The following is a 25665-nucleotide window of genomic DNA, read 5'->3' on the forward strand; positions in this document are numbered from 1 at the left end:
GTGTATGGGGGGGACCTGTGACATTGTCCAGGTGTATGGGGGGGGTCTGTGACAGTGTCCAGGTGTATGGGGGGGGACCTGTGACAATGCCCAGGTGTATGGGGGGGATCTGTGACAGTGTCCAGGTGTGCAAGGTTGGGCCGTGACAGTGTGCAGGGTGGGGCTGTGACAGTGTCCAGGTGTGCAAGGTTGGGCTGTGACAGTGTCCAGGTGTATGGGGGGGATCTGTGACAGTGTCCAGGTGTGCAAGGTTGGGCTGTGACAGTGTCCAGGTGTGCAGGGTGGGGCTGTGACAGTGTCCAGGTGTATGGGGGGGATCTGTGACAGTGTCCAGGTGTATGGGGGGGGTCTGTGACAGTGTCCAGGTGTGCAAGGTTGGGCTGTGACAGTGTCCAGGTGTATGGGGGGGATCTGTGACAGTGTCCAGGTGTATGGGGGGGGTCTGTGACAGTGTCCAGGTGTGCAAGGTTGGGCTGTGACAGTGTCCAGGTGTGCAGGGTGGGGCTGTGACAGTGTCCAGGTGTATGGGGGGTCTGTGACAGTGTCCAGGTGTATGGGGGGGGTCTGTGACAGTGTCCAGGTGTGCAAGGTTGGGCTGTGACAGTGTCCAGGTGTGCAGGGTGGGGCTGTGACAGTGTCCAGGTGTGCAGGGTGGGCTCTGTGTCCAGGAGAAGCCCCGAGCTGGGGGCTGGGCAGGGCAGGGTCTGCACGGGGAACTTCTTGGAGGCTTTTGGAGCAGCTCTGGGACCATCCTGGAACCCCTTGGATCACCTTTGGGATAATCCAGAACCCCTTGGATCACCTTTGGGATCATCTTGGACCTCCTGGAGCTGCTTTGGGATCATCCAGGACCTCTGGTGCAACTTTGGGATTGTCCTGGAAGAGCTTTGGGATCATCCAGGACCTTTGGATCATCTTTGGGTTCATCCAGGAACTCCTTGGAGCAACTTTGGGATCACCCAGGATTTCCTGGATCGTTTTTGGGACCATCCAGGACCTCTGGTGCAACTTTGGGATTATCTGGAGGAGTTTTGGGACCATCCTGGATCTCCTGGAGCAGCTTTGGACTCATCCCAACACCTCTGGAGCAGCTTTGGGATCATCCTAGAGGAGCTTTGGGATCATCCAGGATCTCCTGGATCAACTTTGGGATCACCCAGGACCTCTGGAGCAGCTTTGGGACCACCCAGGACCCCTTGGATCACATTTGGGATCATCCTGGAGGAGCTTTGGGACCATCCAGTACCTTTGGGATCATCTTTGGGCAGAAAATTCTAATTTTGGGCAAAAAAAAAGCTCATTAAGGACTCCCAGGAGCTTCCCAAAATTATTTGGGATCCAATTCTGAAAAAACCCAGGGGAAAAATTGTGGAGAAAAGGAGGAAAAACTCCAGGAGAGTTTAAAATAAAAGAAGGAAAAAAAAAATCCAAGAAACTTCCAAGACCTTGGGAATTCAGCCCTGACCTGGAGGAGGAGGAGGAGAATTCGGTGTCACCCTCTGGGAAAAAATCCTGGAATGTGTGGGATGACCTGGAGGAGGAGGAGGAGGAGAAAATTCAGGAGGGGAGAAAAAGGAAAAAACAGGGAAAAAAAAAACCACCAGGAATTTGGAGCCGTTCTCGGAAAAAAAAAAAGGGAATTTTGGGGGAAAAATCTCATAAATCCACGAAAACCCAGGTTGGAATTGGGTTTTTTTTTGTGGCATAAATGAGGAAAACCAGGCGGGGTTTGGGTGGGAGCATTCCAGAGTGGGAACGATCTGGTCAAAAGGGGAAAAAGTGGAAAATTGGTGGAAAATCGATGGAAAATCGCTGGAAAATCGGGAAAAACGGCAGCTTGGGCAGCGTGGGGGATCCCATTCCCCTCCCACAATTCCAGCAGGGAATAAAAAAATAAAAACCCCAAAAATCCTAAATTTTCGGAGCCACCCAGAGCCGAAATTCCCAGGAGTTTTCACCCCTTTTTTTCCGTTTTTTTTTCCCTCGGGAAGAGGCGGGAATTGCCCGTTTTGCATTTAAATCGCCCCAAACCTGCTCCGCCTTTTTTTCCTTTTTTTGGTTTTTTTTTTGGGATGGGCGAGGGCAGAGATCGATCCCGGGGCTCGGGAAGGGTTCGGGAGTCGCTGGGAAATTCAGGTGAGCCGGGAAAAATGGGGAAAAAAAGGGGAAAAAAAGCAAAAAAAAAAGGAAAAAATCGTATTTTTTCTCAGCTTTTGGGGAGAATTGTTGGGGTTTAGGGAGAGCCGAGGGAGTCGGGAAGGGGAAATTTGGGAAAGGTGGAGTTGGGGATGGGGGGATTTGGGATCCCTAAATTTGGGATTCAGGGGGATTCGGGATCCAGGGAGATTTGGGATTCAAACGGATTTGGGATCCCTAAATTTGGGATTCAGGGGATTTGGGATTCAAAGGGATTTGGGATCCCTAAATTTGGGATTCAAAGGAATTTGGGATTCAGGGAGATTTGGGATTCAAAGGGATTTGGGATCCCTAAATTTGGGATTCAAAGGGATTTGGGATCTCTGAATTTGGGATCCCTAAATTTGGGATTTGGGGGGATTTGGGATCCAGAGGAATTTGGGATAGCTCCAGAGGGGATTTGGGTTCCAAAGGGATTTGGGATCCCTGAATTTGGGATTCAAAGGGATTTGGGATCTCTGAATTTGGGATCCAGAGGGATTTGGGGTCCCTGAATTTGGGATCCAGGGCGATTTGGGATCCCTAAATTTGGGATTCAAAGGGATTTGGGATCCCTGCATTTGGGATCCAGAGGGATTTGGGTTCCAGGCAGATTTGGGATCAGGGGGATTTGGGATCCCTCAATTTGGAAACTGGGGATTTGGGATCCCTGCATTTGGGATTCAGAGGGATTTGGGATCCCTAAATTTGGGATTCAAGGGGATTTAGGATCCAGGGGGATTTGGGATCCAGGGGGATTTGCTCCAGGTTTGGGATTTGCTCTGGGTTTGGGATTTGGGACTTATTCCAGGTTTGGGATTTATTCCAGATTTGGGATTTGCTCTGGGTTTGGGATTTGGGATCCAGGGGGATTTGCTCCAGGTTTGGGATTTGCTCTGGGTTTGGGATTTGGGATTTATTCCAGGTTTGGGATTTGCTCCAGGTATGGGACTTTCTCTGGGTTTGAGATTTGTTCTGGATTTGGGATTTGCTCCAGGTTTGGGATTTGGGATTTTCTCTGTGTTTAGGATTTACTCTGGATTTGGGATTTAGGATTTGCTCTGGGTTTGGGATTTTGCCCCAGATCTGGGATTTGGTCCAGGTTTAGAATTTTCTCCAGGTTTGGGATTTGGGATTTGCTCCACGTTTAGGATTTAGAATTTTGCTCCAGGTTTGGGATTTGCTCTGGGTTTGGGGTTTGGGATTTATTCCAGGTTTGGGATTTGCTCCAGGTATGGGACTTTCTCTGGGTTTGGGATTTGTTCTGGATTTAGGATTTGTTCCAGGTTTGGGATTTGGGATTTTGCTCCAGGTTTGGGATTTTGTTCCAGGTTTGGGATTAGCTCTGGATTTGGGATTTGCTCTGAGTTTGGGATTTGCTCTGGATTTGGGATTTGCTCTGAGTTTGGGATTTGGGATTTTCTCTGTGTTTAGGATTTACTCTGGATTTGGGATTTAGGATTTGCTCTGGGTTTTGGATTTTGCCCCAGATTTGGGATTTGGTCCAGGTTTAGGATTTTTTCCAGGTTTGGAATTTGGGATTTGCTCCAGATTTGGGATTTGCTCCAGGTTTGGGATTTGAGATTTGGGATTGGCTTTGGGATTTGCTCCAGAATATAGAATTTGCTTCAGGTTTGGGGTTTGAGATTTTGCTCCAGCTTTGGGATTTTCTCTGTGTTTGGAATTTGGGATTTGCTCTGGGTCTGTCCTTGGGATTTGGGATTTTCCCTGTGTTTGGGATTTGTTCTAGATTTGGGATTTGCTCCAAGCTTGGAATTTGCTCTGGATTTGGGATTTGGGATTTGCTCTGGGTTTGGGATTTTGCTCCAGATTTGGGATTTGCTCCGGATTTAGGATTTTCTCAGTGTTTGAAATTTTCTCTGTGTTTGGGATTTCGGATTTGCCCCAGATTTGGGATTTTCTTGGATTTAGGATTTTCTCCGGGTTTAGGATTTGGGATTTTGCTCCAGATTTGGGATTTGCTCCAAGGTTGGGATTTGCTCTGGATTTGGGATTTAGGATTTGCTTTGTGTTTGTGATTTTGCTTCAGATTTGGAATTTACTCTGGGTCTGGGATTTTCTCTGGGTTTGGGATTTTGCCCCAGATTTTGGGATTTTCTCTGTGTTTGGAATTTTCTCCGTGTTTGGGATTTGGCATTTTGCCCCTGCCCAGATTTGGGATTTGGGATTTGCTCTGCGTTTGGGATTTGGAATTTGCTCTGGGTTTGGGATTTGGAATTTGCTCTGGGTTTGTGATTTTCTCCAGGTCTGGGATTTGGAATTTGCTCTGCGTTTGGGATTTTGCCCAGATTTGGGATTTGGGATTTGCTCTGGGTTTGGGATATTGCCCAAGATTTGAGATTTTGCCCCAGATTTGGGATTTTCTCCAGGTTTGGAATTTTCTCTGTGTTCGGGATTTGGGATTTTCTCTGGATTTGGAATTTGCTCTGGTTTTGGGATTTGCTCTGGGTTTGGGATTTGCTCTGGGTTTGGGATTTGCTCTGGGTTTGGGATTTGGAATTTTCTCTGTGTTTGGGATTTGGGATTTTCTCTGGATTTGGAATTTGCTCTGGGTTTGGGATTTTGCCCAGATTTGGGATTTGGGATTTGCTCTGGGTTTGGGATTTGGGACTTGCTCTGGGTTTAGGATTTTGCCCGGATTTGGGATTTGGGATTTGGGATTTGGGATTTGCTCTGCGTTTGGGATTTGGAATTTGATCTGGGTTTGGAATTTGCTCTGCGTTTGGGATTTTGCCCAGATTTGGGATTTGGGATTTGCTCTGGGTTTGGGATTTTGCCCAAGATTTGGGATTTTGCCCCAGATTTGGGATTTTCTCCAGGTTTGGAATTTTCTCTGTGTTTGGGATTTGGGATTTGCTCCAGATTTGGAATTTGCTCTGGGTTTGGGATTTGCTCTGGGTTTGGGATTTTGCCCAGATTTGGGATTTGGGACTTGTTCTGGGTTTGGGATTTGTTCTGGGTTTGGGATTTGGGACTTGCTCTGGGTTTGGGATGTTCTCTGTGTTTAGGATTTGGGATTTTTCTCCGGGTTTGGGATTCTCTCCAGGTTTGGGATTTGGCATTTTGCCCCAGATTTGGAATTTGCTCTGCTTTTGGGATTTGGGACTTGCTGTGGGATTGGGATTTTCTCCATGTTTAGGATTTCTAATTTTCCCCCCAAATTTGCGATTTTCTCTGTGTTTAAAATTCCCCCTCCCGCCCCATTCGCGCTCATTCCCCTCCACACCCCGAGGGGATTTTGGCTTTTCCCCTCCTCGGGGTGAATTCAGCTCCTCCCATCCTTTATTGATTGATTGATTGAATTAATTAATTTATTAATTGTCCTGTAGAGCCGCCAATTCCCGGCTTTTAGCGCCTCTTCCTCCTCCCCTGGGCGCGGTTTTCCCTTCCCGGCCCGCCCGAAATTCACCGAAATTCGGTTCATTCCCATTTTTTGGGGCAGAGAAATGGGATTTTGGGACTTCCATTTCACCAGAATTGAGTTAATTCCCATTTTTTGGGGTCTTTATTTCACCACAATTGGGTTAATTCCCATTTTTGGGGCAGAGAAATATGATTTAGGGATTTTTATTTCACTGGATTTGGGTTAATTCTCATTTTTTTGGGATCTTTATTTCACCACAATTGAGTTAATTCCCATTTTTGGGGCAGAGAAATGGGATTTTGGTACTTCCATTTCACCACAATTGGGGTAATTCCCATTTTTGGGGCAGAGAAATGGGATTTAGGGATTTTTATTTCACTGGATTTGGGTTAATTCTCATTTTTTTGGGATCTTTATTTCACCACAATTGGGTTAATTCCCATTTTTGGGGCAGAGAAATGGGATTTAGGGATTTTTATTTCATTGGATTTGGGTTAATTCCCATTTTTTGGGATCTTTATTTCACCACAATTGGGTTAATTCCCATTTTTGGGGCAGAGAAATGGGATTTAGGGATTTTTATTTCACTGGATTTGGGTTAATTCCCATTTTTTTGGGGTCTTTATTTCACCGCAATTAGGTTAATTCCGAATTTTTGGGGCAGGAAAAGGGGATTTTGGGATCTTTATTTCACTGAAATTGTGTTAATTCCCACATTTAGGGGCAGGAAAAGGGGATTTTGGGATTTATTTCACTGAAATTGTGTTAATTCTTACATTTAGGGGCAGGAAAAGGGGATTTTGGGATTTATTTCACTGAAATTGTGTTAATTCCCACATTTAGGGGCAGGAAAAGGGGATTTTGGGATTTATTTCACTGAAATTGTGTTAATTCCCACATTTAGGGGCAGGAAAAGGGGATTTTGGGATTTATTTCCCTTGAATTGTTTTAATTCTCACCTTTTGGGATGCTTTGCTCATTTTGTGCCCATTTTCCCGCAGTGGAGTGCAGGGGGGAGCACAGGTGGCATTTGGTGAATTTTGGTGAGTTTTGGTGAGTTTTGGTGACATTTGGTGATTTTTGGTGAGTTTTGGTTCAGTTTTGGTGACATTTGGTGAATTTTTGTGAGTTTTGGTGACATTTGGTGAGTTTTGGTCAGTTTTGGTGGCATTTGGTGAATTTTGGTGGCTTTTGGTCAGTTCTGGTGACATTTGGTGAATTTTGGTCAGTTTTGGTCAGTTTTGGTGACATTTGCTGAATTTTGGTCAGTTTTGGTGACATTTGGTGAATTTTGATGCCCCCAACCCTTCCCCTTTGCTCACTTTGTGCCAGTTTTGCCTGGGTGAGGAGGACAGGTGACATTTGTTGAGTTTTGGTGACATTTGGTCACTTTTAGTGACATTTCTTGAGTTTTGGTGACCATAACCCTTTTCCTTTCCTCACTTTGTGCCCATTTCCCCTCAGTGGAGTGCGGGGGGGAGCAGATTTGACATTTGGTCACTTTTGGTCACTTTTGGTCATTTTTGGTCACTTTTGGTGCCCCCAAACCCTTTCCCTCTGTTCATTTTGTGCCCATTTCCCTTCAGTGGAGTGCAGGGGGGAGCAGATTTGACATTTGGTCACTTTTGGTCACTTTTGGTCACTTTTGGTCATTTTTGGTCACTTTTGGTGACCCCAACCCTTTTCCTTTCCTCATTTTGTGCCCATTTTCCCTCAGTGGAGTGCAGGAGATAAACAGGTGACATTTGTTGAGATTTGGTGCCCCCAACCCTTCCCCTCTGCTTGTTTTGTGCCCATTTCCCCTCAATGGAGTGCGGGGGGGAGCAGATTTGACATTTGGTCACTTTTGGTCACTTTTGGGTCACTTTTGGTGCCCCCAACCCTTTTCCTTTCCTCTTTCTGTGCCCATTTTCCCTCAGTGGAGGATTCGTGACCTTTGGTCACTTTTGGTGTCCCCAACCCTTCCCCTCTGCTCATTTTGTGCCCATTTCCCTTCAGTGGAGTGCAGGGGGGAGCAGATTTGACATTTGGTCACTTTTGGTCATTTTGGGTCACTTTTGGTGACCCCAACCCTTTTCCTTTCCTCACTTTGTGCCCATTTTCCCTCAGTGGAGTGCGGGGGGGAGCAGATTTGACATTTGGTCACTTTTGGGTCACTTTTGGTGACCATAACCCTTTTCCTTTCCTCACTTTGTGCCCATTTTCCCTCAGTGGAGTGCGGGGGGGGAGCAGATTTGACATTTGGTCATTTCTGGTCATTTTTGGTCACTTTTGGTGCCCCCAAACCCTTTCCCTCTGCTCATTTTGTGCCCATTTTCCCTCAGTGGAGTGCGGGGGGGAGCAGATTTGACACTTGGTCATTTTGGGTCACTTTTGGTCACTTTTGGTCACTTTTGGTGCCCCAAGCCTCCCTTTTCCCTCACATTCTCCCGTTTCCCCGCAGGTTGTGCCGGCAGTCCGCGCCGTGCCGCCGCCGCCGCGCGGTTGTGCGTCCCCGGCGCGGGATGGAGCGCGGCGCGCCGCCCTTCCCCGGGGACGGGGGCCGAGCCCTCCCGACGCCCCCCGAGCCGGGGCTCCTCCCGCAGGACCCCAAAGCCGGCGCCCACCCGGAGGAGGGCGCGTTCTACGGCACCACCGAGGAGGAGCCGGCGCCCGCGGGGCCCCGGCACGGCGAGGAACCCTCGGAGCTCTTCTCCTCCTCATCCTCCTCATCCTCATCCTCATCCTCCTCATCCTCATCCTCGCTGGCCCGGCACGAGCCCGACGTGGCCCTGGAAGCGCACGACGAGGCCGGTGAGCGCCGCGGGGCGGGCGCGGGGGTTTGGGGGTGGCACCGGCACCGGGGGGTTTGAGGGGGGTGGTGCTCTTGGGGGTGATGGTGGTTGTGTTGGTGGTGTTGGTGGTGATGGTTGTGATGTTGGTGGTGCTGATTGTGTTGGTGGTGTTGGTTGTGTTGGTGATGTTGGTTGTGTTGGTGGTGTTGGGGTGGTGTTGGTTGCATTGGTGGTGTTGGTTGCGTTGGTGGTGACGGTTGTGTTGGTGGTGATGTTGGGTTGTGTTGGTGATGTTGGTTGTGTTGGTTGTGTTGGAGATGGTGTTGGTTGTGTTGGTGGTGTTGGTTGTGTTGGTGATGTTGGTTGTGTTGGTGGTGGTGGTTGTGTTGGTGGTGATTCTCTTGGTAGTGGTGATGGTTGTGTTGGTGGTGATGCTGGTGGTGTTGGTTGTGTTGGTGATGTTGGTTGTGTTGGAGATTGTGTTGGTGGTGATGGTTGTGTTGGGGTGATGGTTGTGTTGGTGATGTTGGTGATGTTGGTTGTGTTGGAGATGATGTTGGTTGTGTTGGTGGTGATGTTGGGTTGTGTTGGTGATGTTGGTTGTGTTGGTTGTGTTGGAGATGGTGTTGGCTGTGTTGGTAGTGTTGGTTGTGTTGGTGATGTTGGTGGTGATGTTGGTTGTGTTGGTGATGGTTGTGTTGGTGGTGATGGTTGTGTTGGTGATGGTTGTGGTGGTGGTGTTGGTTGTGTTGGTGGTGGTTGTGTTGGTGTTGATTCTCTTGGTGATGATCTTGGCTCTCTTGGTAGTGGTGTTGGTTGCGTTGGTGGTGTTGGTTGCGTTGGTGGTGATGGTTGTGTTGGTGGTGATGTTGGGTTGTGTTGGTGATGTTGGTTGTGTTGGTTGTGTTGGAGATGGTGTTGGTTGTGTTGGTGGTGATGGTTGTGTTGGTGATGGTTGTGTTGGTTGTGTTGGTGGTGATGGTTGTGTTGGTGATGGTTGTGGTGGTGGTTGTGTTGGTGGTGATTCTCTTGGTGATGATCTTGGCTCTCTTGGTAGTGGTGATGGTTGTGTTGGTGGTGTTGGTGGTGATGGTTGTGTTGGTGATGTTGGTTTTGGTGGTGTTGGTTGTGTTGGTGCTGATGGTTGTGTTGGTGCTGATGGTTGTGTTGGTGGTGTTGGTGGTGATGGTTGTGTTGGTGATGTTGGTTTTGGTGGTGTTGGTTTTGGTGGTGATGGTTGTGTTGGTGGTTGTGTTGGTGTTGATTCTCTTGGTGACGATGTTGGCTCTCTCCTGGTGTTGATGATGATGTTGGTTGTCTTGGTGATGGTGTTGGCTCTCTTGGTGATGGTGTTGGTTTTCTCTTGCCGTTGGTTGTCTCGGTGATGATGATGATGATGATGTTGCTTGCCTTGCTGATGACGTTGATTGTCTTGGTGGTGGTGTTGGTTGTTTCGGTGGTGATGTTGGTGATCACCTCCAGGTACCTCCAAGGCCCTGATTTAATTTGGAACGAACATCCCAGTGAACTTTGGGGTTTTTTTGGGGTTTATTTGGGGTTTTTTTTGGGTTTATTTGAGGTTTTTTTGGGGTTTTTTGGTTTTTTTTGGGTGTCGTTCTTGTGGGGTGACTCCTGCCACGGGTTTCTCCAGTCCCAGAACTCAAACCTTGGCTGGATTTTGGGATCAGCAGAACCCTCCAGGTGCCTCCAAAGTCCTGATTTAATTGGGAACCATCCCAATGAGCTTTGGCGGGGTTTTTTTGGGGTGAAATGGTGTCGTTCTTATGCTCTGGCTCCTGCCATGAGATTTTCCAGCCTTTGGGGTCAATTTTGGGATCAGCAGAGCCCTCCAGGTGCCCTCAAACCCTTCTGGATCCCATCCTGAGGGATCTTTGCCAAATTCTGCAGATTTTTTATGGTTCCTTGAACTCAATCCAGGAAAAACCCCGAGAGCAGCACCCAAGGACCCCAAACACATCCCAAACATCCTGGGAAAAGCCCAAAACATTTGGGGAAAGCCCCAAAACATTTCCTGGGGGTGCCCTCGGGATCAGGGCTGGTTTCCAGCTCTGGCCCCATTCCCAGGAATTTCTCCTAATTAGGGTCAGAGCCAGGAAAAAAAATAATGGGATTGGCTGGGACGGGAACGGCCCCAAACTGGGACGGGAACTGCCCCAAACTGGGACGGGAACGGCCCAAACTGGGACGGGAACTGCCCCAAACTGGGACTGGAACGGCCCCAAACTGGGACGGGAACGGCCCCAAACTGGAATGGGAACGGCCCCAAACTGGGACGGGAACGGCCCCAAACTGGGACGGGAACGGCGCCAAACTGGGACGGGAACGGCCCCAAACTGGGACGGGAACGGCCCAAACTGGGACGGGAACGGCCCCAAACTGGGACGGGAACGACCCCAAACTGGGACGGGAACGGCCCCAAACTGGGACGGGAACTGCCCCAAACTGGGACGGGAACGGCCCCAAACTGGGACGGGAACTGCCCCAAACTGGGACGGGAACGGCCCCAAACTGGGACGGGAACTGCCCCAAACTGGGACGGGAACGGCGCCAAACTGGGATGGGAACGGCCCCAAACTGGGATGGGAACGGCCCCAAACTGGGATGGGAACGACCCCAAACTGGGAGGGGAACGGCCCCAAACTGGGACGGGAACTGCCCCAAACTGGGACGGGAACGGCCCCAAACTGGGACGGGAACGGCCCCAAACTGGGATGGGAACGGCCCCAAACTGGGACGGGAACGGCCCCAAACTGGGACGGGAACGGCCCCAAACTGGGACGGGAACGGCCCCAAACTGGGACGGGAACAGTCAGGACCTTTTCCTAAATCTATTTGGGGTCAGGAACTCTTCCCAAATCTATTTGGGGTCAAGAACTCTTCCCAAATCTTTTTGGGGTCGGGAACTCTTCCCAAATCTTTTTGGGGTCGGGAACTCTTCCCAAACATTTTTTGGCGTCAGGACCTCTTCCCAAATCTTTTTGGGGTCGGGAACTCTTCCCAAATCTTTTTGGGGTCGGGAACTCTTCCCAAATCTTTTTGGGGTCGGGAACTCTTCCCAAATCTTTTTGGGATCGGGAACTCTTCCCAAATCTTTTTGGGGTCAGGAACTCTTCCCAAACATTTTTTGGGGTCGGGAACTCTTCCCAAAGATTTTTGGGGCCACAGGGAACCCCAAATGCACCTTTGGGGTCACCCCTGACCCCACAACCACCCCCTGCCCCAGAGCTGCCCCCACATTTGGGCTCAGCAGCGTCCGGAGCCGTTTTTGGCTCAAAAATCCCCAAATTTGGGAGCAGCTGCCGTGGATGTTGTGGGGCTATAAATAACACCCCAAATCCCAGACCCCAAACCCCAAATCCCAAACCCCAAATCCCAAATCCCTCCCAGCCCGAGCCAGAACGGGGCCACGGTTTAAAAATAAACCCGGGAGGGAAACGCTGAGAGAGGTTTGGGAGTTCCCAAAGTAGGACAAGGACTGGGTTCAACTCCCTCGGGCCATAAAATCCTCAATTTTGGGCCATAAAATCCTGAATTTTGGGGCCTAAAATCCCCATTTTGGGGCCATAAAAATCCCCTTTTTTGGGGTGTGAAATTCCAATTTTTTTGGCCCTAAAATCCTCAAATTGGGGCAATAAAAATCCGGATTTTTGGACCATAAAATCCCAGGTTTTGAGCCCCAGAATCCCTGGTTTTGGGGTGTAAAATCCCCATTTTTAGGCTGTAAAATCCTGATTTTTTTTAGGCTGTAAAATCCTGTAAAATCGCTGAGAGAGGTTTGGGAGTTCCCAAAGTAGGACAAGGACTGGGTTCAACTCCCTCGGGCCATAAAATCCTCAATTTTGAGCCATAAAATCCTGAATTTTGGGGCCTAAAATCCCCAGTTTTGGGCCAAAAAATCCCCATTTTGGGGCCATAAAAATCCCCTTTTTTGGGGTGTGAAATTCCAATTTTTTGGCCCTAAAATCCTCAAATTGGGGCAATAAAAATCCGGATTTTTGGACCATAAAATCCACATTTTTTGGGCCATAAAATCCCAATTTTTAGGCTGTAAAATCCTGATTTTTGGGCCATAAAATCCTGAATTTTGGGCCATAAAATTCCCATTTTGGGGCCACAAAATCCACATTTTTGGGGTGTAAAATCCCAATTTTTTGGCCCTAAAATCCTCATTTTTGGACGATAAAATCCCCAATTTTGGGCCATAAAATCCCTGGTTTTGGGCCACAAAATCCCAATTTTTAGGCTGTAAAATCCTGATTTTTTGCCATAAAATCCTGAATTTTGGGCCATAAAATTCCCATTTTGGGGCCATAAAATCCCAATTTTTAGGCTGTACAATCCTGGTTTTTGGGCCATAAATTCCCGGTTTTAAACCCATAAAATCCTGGTTTTTAAACCATAAAATTCTGGTTTTGGGCTGAAAAATCCTGGTTTTTGGGGCTGAAAATCCTGGGATTTTGGGCTGATAAATCCCAGGGTTTGGGCTGCAAAATCGTGGGATCGTGTGCCGGGGTTTGGGATCGTGTGCCGGGGTTTGGGATCCTGTGCCGGGGTTTGGGATCCTGTGCCGGGGTTTGGGATCCTGTGCCGGGGTTTGGGATCATCTCCTGGGGTTTGGGATCCTGTGCCGGGGTTTGGGATCATCTCCTGGGCTTTGGGATCATCTCCTGGGGTTTGGGATCCTGTGCTGGGCTTTGGGATCATCTCCTGGGGTTTGGGATCATCTCCTGGGGTTTGGGATCCTGTGCTGGGGTTTGGGATCCTGTGCCGGGGTTTGGGATCCTGTGCCGGGGTTTGGGATCCTGTGCTGGGTTTGGGATCATCTCCTGGGGTTTGGGATCCTGTGCCGGGGTTTGGGATCCTGTGCTGGGTTTGGGATCATCTCCTGGGGTTTGGGATCATCTCCTGGGGTTTGGGATCCTGTGCTGGGGTTTGGGATCCTGTGCCGGGGTTTGGGATCCTGTGCTGGGCTTTGGGATCATCTCCTGGGGTTTGGGATCCTGTGCTGGGTTTGGGATCATCTCCTGGGGTTTGGGATCATCTCCTGGGGTTTGGGATCCTGTGCTGGGCTTTGGGATCATCTCCTGGGGTTTGGGATCATCTCCTGGGGTTTGGGATCATCTCCTGGGGTTTGGGATCCTGTGCCGGGGTTTGGGATCCTGTGCTGGGGTTTGGGATCCTGTGCCGGGGTTTGGGATCCTGTGCTGGGGTTTGGGATCCTGTGCTGGGCTTTGGGATCATCTCCTGGGGTTTGGGATCCTGTGCTGGGGTTTGGGATCCTGTGCTGGAGTTTCCTGGATCCCAGGATCACATTCTGGGTTTGGGATCATGTCCTGGAGTTCAGGATCACCTCCTGGAATTTGGGATCCTGTCCTGAACTGTCCTGGACCCCAGGATCACCTCCTGGAGTTTGGGATTGCATCCTGGCATTTGGGATCATGTGCTGGAGTTCAGGATCACGTCCTGGAATTTAGGATCGTGTCCTGGAGTTTCCTGGACCCCAGAATCATCTCCTGCAGTTTGGGATCATCTCCTGGAGTTTGGGATCCTGTGCTGGGGTTTGGGATCGTGTCCTGGAGTTTGGGATCATGTTCTGGAGTTTATAATCCCTTCCTGGAGTTTGGGATCGTGTCCTGGAGTTTGAGATCCTGTCCTGGGGTTTGGGATCGTGTCCTGGAGTTTGGGATCACGTCCTGGAGTTTATAATCTGTTCCTGGAGTTTGGGATCGTGTCCTGGAGTTTGGGATCGTGTTCTGGAGTTTATAATCCCTTCCTGGAGTTTGGGATCGTGTCCTGGAGTTTGGGATCGTGTCCTGGAGTTTGAGATCATGTCCTGGGGTTTATAATCTTCCTGGAGTTTGGGATCGTGTCCTGGGGTTTGGGATCGTGTCCTGGAGTTTGGGATCGTGTCCTGGAGTTTGGGATCGTGTCCTGGAATTTGGGATCATGTCCTGGAGTTTGGGATCGTGTCCTGGAGTTTGGGATCGTGTCCTGCAGTTTCCTGGACCCCAGAATCCCATTCTGGACCTCAGGATCCCCCCTCAATCCTCTCATCCCCCCAATTTCCCCCAAATTCCCCTGGAAAATCTCCCCTTGATCTCCCCCATCCCGCCGAGCTCCGGCGGCTCCGGTGCTGCCAGGATTCCCTGGGAATCCTCCCCCGCAGATCTGGGGCAAAACTGCTCTGGTTCGGGGCTTTCCCGCCTCGCTGGCACCGCTGGAATTTTTCCAGGAGCTTTTCCTGGAGCTTTTCCAGGAACTTTTCCAGGAGCTTTTCCAGGAGCTTTTCCAGGAGCTTTTCCAGGAGCTTTTCCAGGAGCTTTTCTGGCCGCGCTGCCTTTTCCTCGGGAGCTGCAGGTGCCAAACCTCGGCCGGGTTGGATTTTTTTGTGATTTTTCAGCTTTCCAGGGATTTTTGAGTTTGTTTTTCCCTGCCCTGTCGCCGCGAGCTGCCGAGATTCCCAAACCCCCCAATTCCCGGGATTCCCCTGGAATTTTGGAATTTTCAGGCCCCCATCCCCCTCCTCTCCCCTCCCCTCCATCCAAAACTTTTCCCCAGAATTTTTCTGGGATTTGGGACAACTTTGGGACATCATTTTTCCCCCCCCCCCCCACTGCGGAATCCCCCAAATCCACGGATCTCCCTTTTCCCTGCGGATTTCTCCCCCCGAGATGTTTCTCCTCAGCCCCGAGGTGCCTCCAAGCCCCTTTTGGGGGACATCCCAAATTTTCCTGGGATGTTTTCCAGCCCCGCTGGGCGCGGCCGCCGCTCCTGGAGCCGGCCCCAGCCGGGGCCCCTTTTCTGGGAAAAGCAGCGGAGCAGCTGCTCCCGGCAGCAGGGACCCGCGGAGCGTCGGCAGGGACGAACCCCTCGGAGTTTTGGGGGCGTTTTTGGGGGATTTGTGGCCCCTGGAAAGTTCTGGAAGGGCCAGATTGTCCCAGGAATGTCAGAGGGAGCTGTGGCCTGGATCCCGTCAGGGTTGGATTCGGTCCCAGAGGGATTTTTCCAGCCCCTGGTGAGCGGTGGGATGAGGAACCTCCTCCTTTTTTCCATGGATCTCCTCCAAAATCGGAGCTCGGGAGGATTTGGCCGGCAGGGATCGTCCCGGGAACATTCCAGAGCTGGTTTGGGATCGGTTCCGTGATGTCACCACCAGATCTTCTGTGGATCTGCTCCAATGGGGACATTCCAGAATTTATTTGGGATCATTTTGTGATGTCACCACCAGATCTTGTGTGAATCTGCTCCGATGGGGACGTTTGGGATCGATTCTGTGATGTCACCACGTCTCCCATGGATCTGCTCTGATGGGGACATTTTGGGGTTTATTTGGGATCATTCCATGATGCCACCAGATGTCCCATGGATCTGCTCCAATGGGGACATTCCAGAGCTCGTTTAGGATCAATTCCATGATGTCACCACCAGATCTTCTGTGAATCTTCTCCAATGGGGACATTTTGGGGTTTGTTTGGGATCATCCCATGATGTCACCACCAGATCTTCTGTGGATCTGCTCCAATGGGGACATTCCAGAATTTATTTGGGATCCTTTTGTGATGTCACCACCAGATCTTCTGTGGATCTGCTCCGATGGGGACGTTTGGGATCGATTCTGTGGTGTCACCACGTCTCCCATGGATCTGCTCTGATGGGGACATTTTGGGTTTGTTTGGGATCATCCCATGATGTCACCACCAGATCTTCTGTGGATCTGCTCCAATGGGGACATTCCAGAGCTCGTTTAGGATCAATTCCATGATGTCACCACCAGATCTTCTCTGGATCCTCTCCAATAGGGACATTTTGGTGTTTATTTGGGATCATTTTGTGATGTCACCACCAGATCTTCTGTGGATCTGCTCCAATGGGGACATTCCAGAATTTATTTGGGATCCTTTTGTGATGTCACCACCAGATCTTGTGTGAATCTGCTCCGATGGGGACGTTTGGGATCGATTCTGTGATGTCACCACGTCTCCCATGGATCTGCTCTGATGGGGACATTTTGGGGTTTATTTGGGATCATTCCATGATGCCACCAGATCTCCCATGGATCTGCTCCAATGGGGACATTCCAGAGCTCGTTTGGGATCAATCCATGATGGCACCACCAGATCTTCTGTGGATCCTTTCCAACAGGGACATTTTGGTGTTTATTTGGGATCATTTTGTGATGTCGCCACCAGATCTTCTGTGGATCTTCTCCAATGGGGACATTCCAGAGCTCGTTTGGGATCATTCCATGATGTCACCACCAGATCTTCTGTGAATCTTCTCCAATGGGGACATTTTGGGGTTCATTTGAGATCTATTCCATGATGTCACCACCAGATCTCCCATGGATCTGCTCCGATGGTGACATTTTGGGGTTCATCTGGGATCATCCCATGATGTCACCACCTCTCCCACGGCTCTGTGTCTCCAATGGGGACATTCCAGGGTTTGTTTGGGATCATTTTGTGATGTCACCAGATCTCCCATGGATCCTCTCCAATGGGGACATTCCGGGGTTTGTTTGGGATCATTCCATGATGTCACCACCAGATCTTCTGTGGATCTTCTCCAATGGGGACATTTTGGGGTTTGTTTGGGATCAATTTTTTGATGTCACCAGATCTCTCATGGATCCACCTCACCCCAATGCTCCAATTGGGATCATTCTGTGATGCCATCGCCAGATCTCCCATGGATCCTCTCCAATGGGGACATTCTGGGGTTCATTTGGGATCTATTCCGTGATGTCACCAGATCTCCCATGGATCCTCTCCAATGGGGACATTCCAGAGCTCATTTGGGATCAATTCCATGATATCCCCAGATCTTCCATGGTTCTGCTCCAATGGGGACATTTTGGGGTTCATTTCAGATCAGTTCCATGATGTCACCAGATCTCCCATGGATCTGCTCCGATGGGGACATTCCAGAGCTCGTTTGGGATCAATTCTGTGGTGTCACCACCAGATCTTCTGTGGATCCTCTCCCATGGGGACGTTTGGAATCAATTCCATGATGTCACCAGATCTCCCATGGCTCCTCTCCCACGGGGACATTCTGGGGTTCATTTGGGATCTATTCCATGATGTCACCAGATCTCCCACGGCTCCTCTCCCATGGGGACATTCCGGGGCTCATTTGGGATCTATTCTGTGATGTCACCAGATCTCCCATGGCTCCTCTCCCACGGGGACATTCTGGGGTTCATTTGGGATCTATTCCGTGATGTCACCAGATCTCCCATGGCTCCTCTCCCACGGGGACATTTTGGGGTTCATTTGGGATCTATTCCGTGATGTCACCAGATCTCCCATAGCTCCTCTCCAATGGGGACATTTTGGGGTTCATTTGGGATCTATTCCGTGATGTCACCAGATCTCCCATGGCTCCTCTCCCATGGGGACATTCCAGGACCATCCCGTGGGTCTGGGTCCATCCCAACTTTCCATATGAATTTATCTCGGGTGGATTGGAGAGGGAGGAGCTCCCATTTTCCCTTTTTTATGGAATTTCCGTGTTTTCCTCCCTCCACCGCGCTCATTCCCCAGGAACGTTGGGATTACCGATCCCGGGCACCTTTGGCTGCCCAACGGTTGGGTTGGACCCGCCCTGGGTGGCCCTTGGAGCTGGAAGAGCCAAATTTGGGGCCGTTGGATGGATTTGGGACCATTGGATGGATCTGGGGCCGTTGGGGTGGGGTTGGATGGCTTGAGCTGGGCTGGGTTGAGTTGAGGTGGATTTAGTTAAGTTGCTTTGGATTGGTTTGAATTGAGTTTGGTTGAGTTGGGTTTGGTTGGGATGAGTTTTTTGAGTTGGGTTTGATTTGGTTTAGTTGGGTTGGGTTTGCTTGAGTTTGATTTGGTTGGATTGAGTTTTGTTGGGTTTGGTTGAGTTGGTTTGGGTTTGATTGAGTTGGGTTTGGTTGAGTTGTGTTTGGTTGATTTTCGTTGAGTTGGCTTGGATTAAGTTGGGTTGAGTTTTGTAGGGTTTGGTTGAGTTGAGTTTTGTTGGGTTGGGTTTGATTGAGTTGGTTTGGATGGATTGAGTTGGATTTGGTTGCGTTGGGTTGGTTTGGGTTCGCTTTTGTTGAGTTGCGTTGGGTTTTATTGGTTGAGTTTGGTTTTATTGGTTGAGTTTGGTTTGAATGGATTGTGTTGGGTTTGGATGGATTGAGTTGGGTTTGGTTGGGTTGGTTTGGGTTCGTTTTTGTTGAGTTGCATTGGGTTTTATTGGTTGAGTTTGGTTTTATTGGTTGAGTTTGGTTTGGATGGATTGAGTTGGGTTTGGTTGAGTTGGTTTGGGTTCATTTTAGTTGGGTTGGGTTTTATTGGTTGAGTTTGGTTTGGATGGATTGAGTTGGGTTTGGTTGGGTTGGTTTGGGTTTTATTGGTTGGGTTTGGTTTGGATGGATTGAGTTGGGTTTGGATGGATTGAGTTGGGTTTGGTTGAGTTGGTTTGGGTTCGTTTTTGTTGAGTTGCGTTGGGTTGTATTGGTTGGGTTTGGTTTGGATGGATTGAGTTGGGTTTGGTTGAGTTGGTTTGGGTTCGTTTTTGTTGAGTTGCATTGGGTTTTATTGGTTGAGTTTGGTTTTATTGGTTGAGTTTGGTTTGGATGGATTGAGTTGGGTTTGGTTGAGTTGGTTTGGGTTCATTTTAGTTGGGTTGGGTTTTATTGGTTGGGTTTGGTTTGGATGGATTGAGTTGGGTTTGGTTGAGTTGCTTGGGTTTTATTGGTTGGGTTTGGTTTGGATGGATTGAGTTGGGTTTGGTTGAGTCGGGTTTGGTTGGGTTGGTTTGATTGAGTTGGGTTGGGTTTGTTTTCGTTTTTGTTGGGTTTTGTTGGGTTTGGTTGGGTTTGGTTGGGTTGTGTTGAGTAGGAGGCCAACTCACCGGTGACCACCCAACCGCCCTCCCGATGACGGGTGGGAGTTTTGGGGGCCATCGTTGGGTTTGGAGAATTTGGGAGCCCCTTGCATCGCTCAGGGAAGTCGAGTCACAAATTCCCACCCAATTTCCGCCATTTTGGGTTTCCAGGAGCCAATTTTGGTCTGACCCAATTCCCATCCAGAAATCTGATGGAAACCATCCCAAAAATCTCTTGGTTCAGACTTTCTGGGGAATTTTAACCCTAAATGCTCAGAATTTTATGGATTTCGGGGCCTCCACAGTTTTCCTGCTTAAAATTTTGCTGTTCCAGCCCAATCCGTTGAGTTTGAGCCTTTCCAAGGATGGAATTCCTCCATTCCTTTTAACTCCGGCATTTTGGGACAGTTAGTGTTAAACTCCGGGATTTTGGGAATTTTGGGGTGAAACTCTGGGATTTTGCGAGAGTTTGGGTTAAACTCTGGGATTTTGGGAGACTTGGGGTTCAACTTTGGGATTTTGGGAATGTTGGGATTAAACTCTGGGGTTTTGGGAATGTTGGGGTTAAACTCTGGGATTTTGGGACTCCACAAACCCCTTTTAAACTCTGGGATTTTGGGGTTAAACTCCTGGATTTTGGGACTCCACAAACCCCTTTTAAATTCCGGGATTTGGGGAATGTTGGGGTTTCACTCCAGGATTTGGGAAGGTTGAGGTTAAATTCCAGGATTTTGGGGATGTGGAATGGGGATTTTTGGGAATGTGGAATGGGGATTTTGGGGAATGTGGAGCAGGGATTTTTGGGAATGTGGAACGGGGATTTTGGGAATGTGGAATGGAGAATTTTGGGAATGTGGAATGGGGATTTTGGGGAATGTGGAATGGAGAATTTTGGGAATGTGGAATGGAGAATTTTGGGAATGTGGAATGGGGATTTTGGGGAATGTGGAATGGGGATTCTGCAAACATGGAGCAGGGATTTTTGGGAATGTGGAGCAGGGATTTTTGGGAATGTGGAATGTGGATTTTTGGGAATGTGGAATGGGGATTTTTGGGAATGTGGAATGTGGATTTTTGGGACTGTGTCTCCGTGCAGGAGCTCTCCCCAGAGCAGGGATAACAGGATCTCCCTCAGCTTTCCCGTTAACCTCCTTAGCAGCGATTATCCCTCGGACGCTGAGCCCTCCCTGAGCCCTGCCCGAGCCAGGCTGGCAAATCCAGCACTAATCCGGGCTCGGCTGTGCCAGGACCGGCTCTGGGAGCGTTCCCGGCCACCCCAGGGCCGAGGCTTTCCCAGGAATTCCCTCCCGGCCACCCCAGGGCCGAGGCTTTCCCAGGAGTTCCCTGCTGGCTGTGCTGACCCTGTTCCCCTCCGTGTTTTCCAGATGAGCCCGACCCCGCTCTCTCCGGGGCCGTCCCGGCCGCCGCTCACCGGACACAGCTCGGGTGAGTTCCCAGGGACAGAGCGGCCACGGGCTCCCAGGCCATGCCAGGGCACCCTGGAGTGATGTCAGTCCCACCCAGGCCATGCCAGGGCACCCTGGAGTGATGCCAGTCCCTCCCAGGCCATGCCAGGGCACCCTGGAGCCATTCCAGTCCCACCCAGGCCATGCCAGGGCACCCTGGAGTGATGTCAGTCCCTCCCAGGCCATGCCAGGGCACCCTGGAGTGATGCCAGTCCCTCCCAGGCCATCCCAGGGCACCCTGGAGTGATGCCAGTCCCTCCCAGGCCATGCCAGGGCACCCTGGAGCCATTCCAGTCCCACCCAGGCCACCCCAGGGCACCCTGGAGTGATGCCAGTCCCACCCAGGCCATGCCAGGGCACCCTGGAGTGATCCCAATCCCCCCTGGAGCCATCCCAGTTCACCCTGGAGCCGTTCCAGTCCATCCCAGGTCACCCTGGAGGGATCCCAGTTTCCTCTGGAGCCATCCCAGGTCACCCTGGAGGGATCCCAGTTTCCTCTGGAGCCACCCCAGGTCACCCTGGAGCCAAGCCAGGTCCCTTTGGAGCCATCCCAGTCCCCCCCAGGCCATGCCAGGTCACCCTGGAGCCATCCCATACCACAGGTCACCCTGCAGTGATTCCAGTCCCTGCTGGAGTCATCTCAGTTCACCCTGGAGTGATCCCAGTTCACCCTGGAGCCATCCCAGTCCCACCCAGGCCATGCCAGGTCACCCTGGAGCCATTCCAATTCACCCTGAAGTGATCCCAGTTCCCCCTGGAGCCACCCCAGGTCGCCCTGGAGTGATCTCAGTTTACCCCAGGCCATCCCAGTTCACCCTGGAGCCATCCCAGTTCACCCTGGAGCCATCCCAGTTCCCCCTGGAGCCATCCCAGTCCCCACCCAGGCCATCCCAGTTCACCCTGGAGCCATCCCAGTTCACCCTGGAGTGATCCCATTTCCCTTTGGAGCCATCCCAGTTCACCCTGGAGCGATCCCAGTCCCCACCAGGGCACCCCAGGCCACTCCAGTTCCCGCTGGAGTCATCCCAGTTTACCCTGGAGTGATTCCAGTTCCCCCCAGGCCATCCCAGTTCCCTTTGGAGCCATCCCAGTCCCTCCCAGGCCATTCCAGTTCACCCTGCAGTCATCCCAATCTCCCCTGGATCCATCCCAGTTCATCCTGGAGCCATCCCAGTTGGCTTTGGATCCATCCCAGTCTCCCCAGCCATCCCAGGTCACCCTGGAGTGATCCCGGTTCCCCCTGGAGTGATCCCAGTTCATCCTGGAGTGATCCCAGTTCATCCTGGAGTGATCCCAGTCCCTACTGGAGTGATCCCAGTTCATCCTGGAGTGATCCCAGTTCCCCCTGGAGTGATCCCAGTTTCCTTTGGATCCATCTCAGTTCCCCCCAGGCCATCCCAGGTCACCTTGGAGCCATCCCAGCTCACCCTGGAGTGATCCCAGTTCCCGTGGAGTGATCCCAGTTCCCCTGGATCCATCCCAGTTCCCCTGGAGTGATCCCAGTTCATCCTGGAGTGATCTCAGTTCCCCTGGAGTGATCCCAGTTCCCCTGGAGTGATCCCAGTTCCCCTGGAGTGATCCCAGTTCCCCTGGAGTGATCCCAGTTCCCCTGGATCCATCCCAGTTCCCCTGGAGTGATCCCAGTTCATCCTGGAGTGATCTCAGTTCCCCTGGAGTGATCCCAGTTCACCTGGAGTGATCCCAGTTCCCCTGGAGTGATCCCAGTTCCCCTGGAGTGATCCCAGTTCATCCTGGATCCATCCCAGTTCACCCTGGAGTGATCCCAGTTCCCCCCAGGCCATCCCAGTCCCCCTGGAGTCATCCCAGTTCACCTGGGATCCATTCCAGTTCCCTTTGGAGCCATCCCAGCTCCCCCGGGAGTGATCCCAGTTCATCCCAGGCCATCCCAGTCCCCACCCAGGCCATCCCAGTTCACCCTGGAGCCATCCCAGTTCACCCTGGAGTGATTCCAGTCCCCCCCAGGCCATCCCAGTTCACCCTGGAGCCATCCCAGGTCCCTTTGGTGCCATCCCAGTTCACCCTGGAGTGATTCCAGTCCCGCCCAGGCCATCCCAGTTCACTCTGGAGCCATCCCAGTTCACCCTGGATCCATCCCAGTTCCCACCAGGCCATCCCAGTTCACTCTGGAGCCATCCCAGTTCACCCTGGAGTGATCCCAGTTCCCCTGGATCCATCCCAGTTCCCCTTGGATCCATCCCAGCCCCCCCTGGGGACATCCTGCTTGTCTTTTCCCAAACCCCGTTCTTCACCCCAAAATTCCCTTCCAGCCCCACAAATGGGGAACACCTGGAGTTCCCAAAGGCTCTTCCAGCCATGGGAGGGTGGGATTTGTGTCCACCCCAAATTTTTGGGGAATACCCCCCAAATTCTTCAACCCCCTCCCAGCAAACCTCGACATTTCCCCAAATCCCTGTTTTTCACCCCAAAATTCCCTTCCAGCCCGGTTCCCGAGGACCAGCCGCCGTTCCCGCGGGCTCTGTTCCGCCCGCTGCCCGTGGCCGTGTCCTGGGGCGCGCGCCCGGCCCACGGCACCGACCAAAGCACTTTAGAGCCACGGCCCGGCCCCGGCCACTCGCCGGGCAGCGCCGGCCACCGGCCCGAGACTGCGGACTGGACCGAGCCTCCGCACGGTCACCGGCCAGAGCCACCGGACTGGGCCGAGCCACCGGACAACGGTCACTGGGCCGAGCCACCGGACGGCGGCCACCGGGCCGAGCCACCGGACGACGGCCGCTGGGCCGAGCCACCGGATGGCCGCCGGGTTGGGCAACCGGACAGCGGCCACCGGGCCGGGCCACCGGACTGGGATGAGCCCCCGGACGGCCACCGGACCAAGCCGGCGCCGTCCCCGGAGGAGAAGCACCCCCAGAAGGAACCAAAGCACCCGGAAGGGCTCGGCGGCGTCCAGCGGCTGGAGTGGATCTCCAGGAGCCCCAGCCCGTCCTTCCAGGACCCGCAGCCGGCACCGGCCGCGCCCGGCTCGGCCTCGGGCCGCGAATCGGCGCCGGCGTCGCGCAGAGCCAAAGCCAAACCCTCGGAGAGCGGCCGGAGGAGATCGGAGCCGGAGCCCGCGGCCGAGTGGACGCTGCCCAAGCTGGACGTGGTGGTGGCCAAGCAGTCGTGGACGGTGAACGCCGAGGACTCGGTGGAGCGGCTGCTGCCGCCGGAGGCGGCCGAGGCGCGGCCGTACGCGTGCGGGGTGCTGCTGGAGGAGCCCCCCAAGGACGAGGAGCCCGAGCAGGAGGGGAACGCGCCGAGCGTGTTCACCTGCATCGAGTGCAGCATCTACTTCCGCCGCAAGGAGCACCTGCTGGAGCACATGCTGCAGCACAGCCGCAGCGGCGCCGACGCCGCGCCCGCCCGCCGCTTCTGCTGCGGCGAGTGCGGCTGGGCCTTCGCCGAGGCCGCGGCGCTGGAGCGGCACCGCCGGCGCCACCAGGAGTCGCGCGAGAAGATCATCGAGGAGATCCAGAAGCTGAACGAGTTCCCGGACGAAGGGCGCGAGGCGCGGCTGCAGTGCCCCAAGTGCGTCTTCGGCACCAACTCGTCCAAGATCTTCGTGCAGCACGCCAAGATGCACGTCAAGGAGAGGAAGGAGAGCGCCTCGAGGAGCTCCGGCGTCTTCGGGGACGGTCTCTACAAACCCTTCCCGAGCGAGGAGCTGCCCTCGGCGGCGGCGCCGTCCGGCAAAGCGCCGAGCGCCTGCGTGCTCTGCGGCTTCCCGGCGCCCACCGAGCACATCCTCAAGGAGCACCTGAGATACGCCCACTCGCACTTGTCCTGGCAGCACGAGAGCTTCGAGGAGGACCCCGAGCAGCCCGGGACCTCCCGCGGTTCCTACAGCCCCACCCGGCCCGGCCGCTTCGCCGACGCCGAGGGCTTCGGCAAAACCGAGAGGGGATTCCTCCTGCCGGGAGGTTCTTCCATCTACGAGCCCGCCCCGGCCGCCTTTGGTCACCCCAGGTTGGACAAGAGCGAGCAAGGAGCCGCCAAGAAGGAGCTGCACGGGTTCCACCACGCCAGGAAGGCGGCGCCGTTCTCCCGCCAAAGCTCGGCCTTGGCCGGGTTCTCCCCGTCCAGAAGCTTCTCGCACTCGGCGCTGCAGCAGCTGCGGAAGAGAGCGGCCACCCAACGCCTGCAGGGCGACGGGGACAACCCCCGCGGCCACCAGGAGCTGCGGCACGGGTGGGCCGTGGAGGACGTGGAGCTGGGGGACAGCAGGACCGCCACCGCCACCGCCACCGTCACCGTCCCTCGGGCCGCGCTGGAGCTCAAGAGAACCTTCAGGGCCGCCCTGAGGGCCACGGACCCCGCGGTGGCCTCGGAGGAGCAGCGGCAGCAGCTGAGGATGACGGTGCCCGTGGTGCTCCTGGAGGAGATGAGCGCCCACCCCAGGGCGGCCAAGAGGCCGCGGGGGAAGCCCCTCAAGAAGAAGCTTCTCCCACCACCACCAGCAGCAGCAGCAGCACCACCACCACCACCACCACGTGGGGGAGAGTTCCTGCTGGAGGAACCTCCTCTGCCCTTGGACGTTCTGCTGCTGGACACCCCTCTGGAGGGTCCCCTGGAGCTGGAGGAGCTGCTGGGCTCGGAGGCCACCATGCTGAAGAACGAGGAGAGGAAATGTCCCTACTGCCCCGACCGCTTCCACAACGGCATCGGCCTGGCCAACCACGTGCGCGGCCACCTCAACCGCGTCGGCGTCAGCTACAACGTGCGGCACTTCATCTCCGCCGAGGAGGTCAAGGCCATCGAGCAGAAGTTCTCCTTCCAGAAGAAGAAGAAAAAAGGTAGTTTGTACCAAATTCCCGCTGCTGGGAGGGGCAACCGGGAGGTCTTCTGCTACCACCTGGCCTTGGGGAGCTGCAGGGTGGGATCTGGGGTTCGGGGGGACAAAAGGCCGGAGGTGTTGGTGGTCGTGGTGGCTACAAACCCACGTGGACATCTGACACGAGGTCTCGGT

The 25665-nt window shown here is 52.8% G+C and overlaps 1 protein-coding gene across 1 annotated transcript in view; it reads left to right on the forward strand.

Annotated features, from left to right (window-relative positions):
- The first annotated feature begins 1634 nt into the window (after positions 1-1634).
- The window catches only part of WIZ (WIZ zinc finger), a 58062-nt gene continuing 34031 nt past the window's right edge, over positions 1635-25665 (forward strand). The window contains exons 1-4 of the mRNA XM_058821371.1: positions 1635-1678; positions 8004-8353; positions 20601-20661; positions 23142-25495. Coding sequence (XP_058677354.1) covers positions 8065-8353; positions 20601-20661; positions 23142-25495 — 2704 coding nt within the window. The 5' untranslated portion in view covers positions 1635-1678; positions 8004-8064. The remainder of the gene's footprint in view (positions 1679-8003; positions 8354-20600; positions 20662-23141; positions 25496-25665) is intronic.

The sequence above is a fragment of the Ammospiza caudacuta genome, chromosome 29 (genome assembly GCF_027887145.1).
Source record: "Ammospiza caudacuta isolate bAmmCau1 chromosome 29, bAmmCau1.pri, whole genome shotgun sequence".
Taxonomy (NCBI): Eukaryota; Metazoa; Chordata; class Aves; order Passeriformes; family Passerellidae; genus Ammospiza; species Ammospiza caudacuta.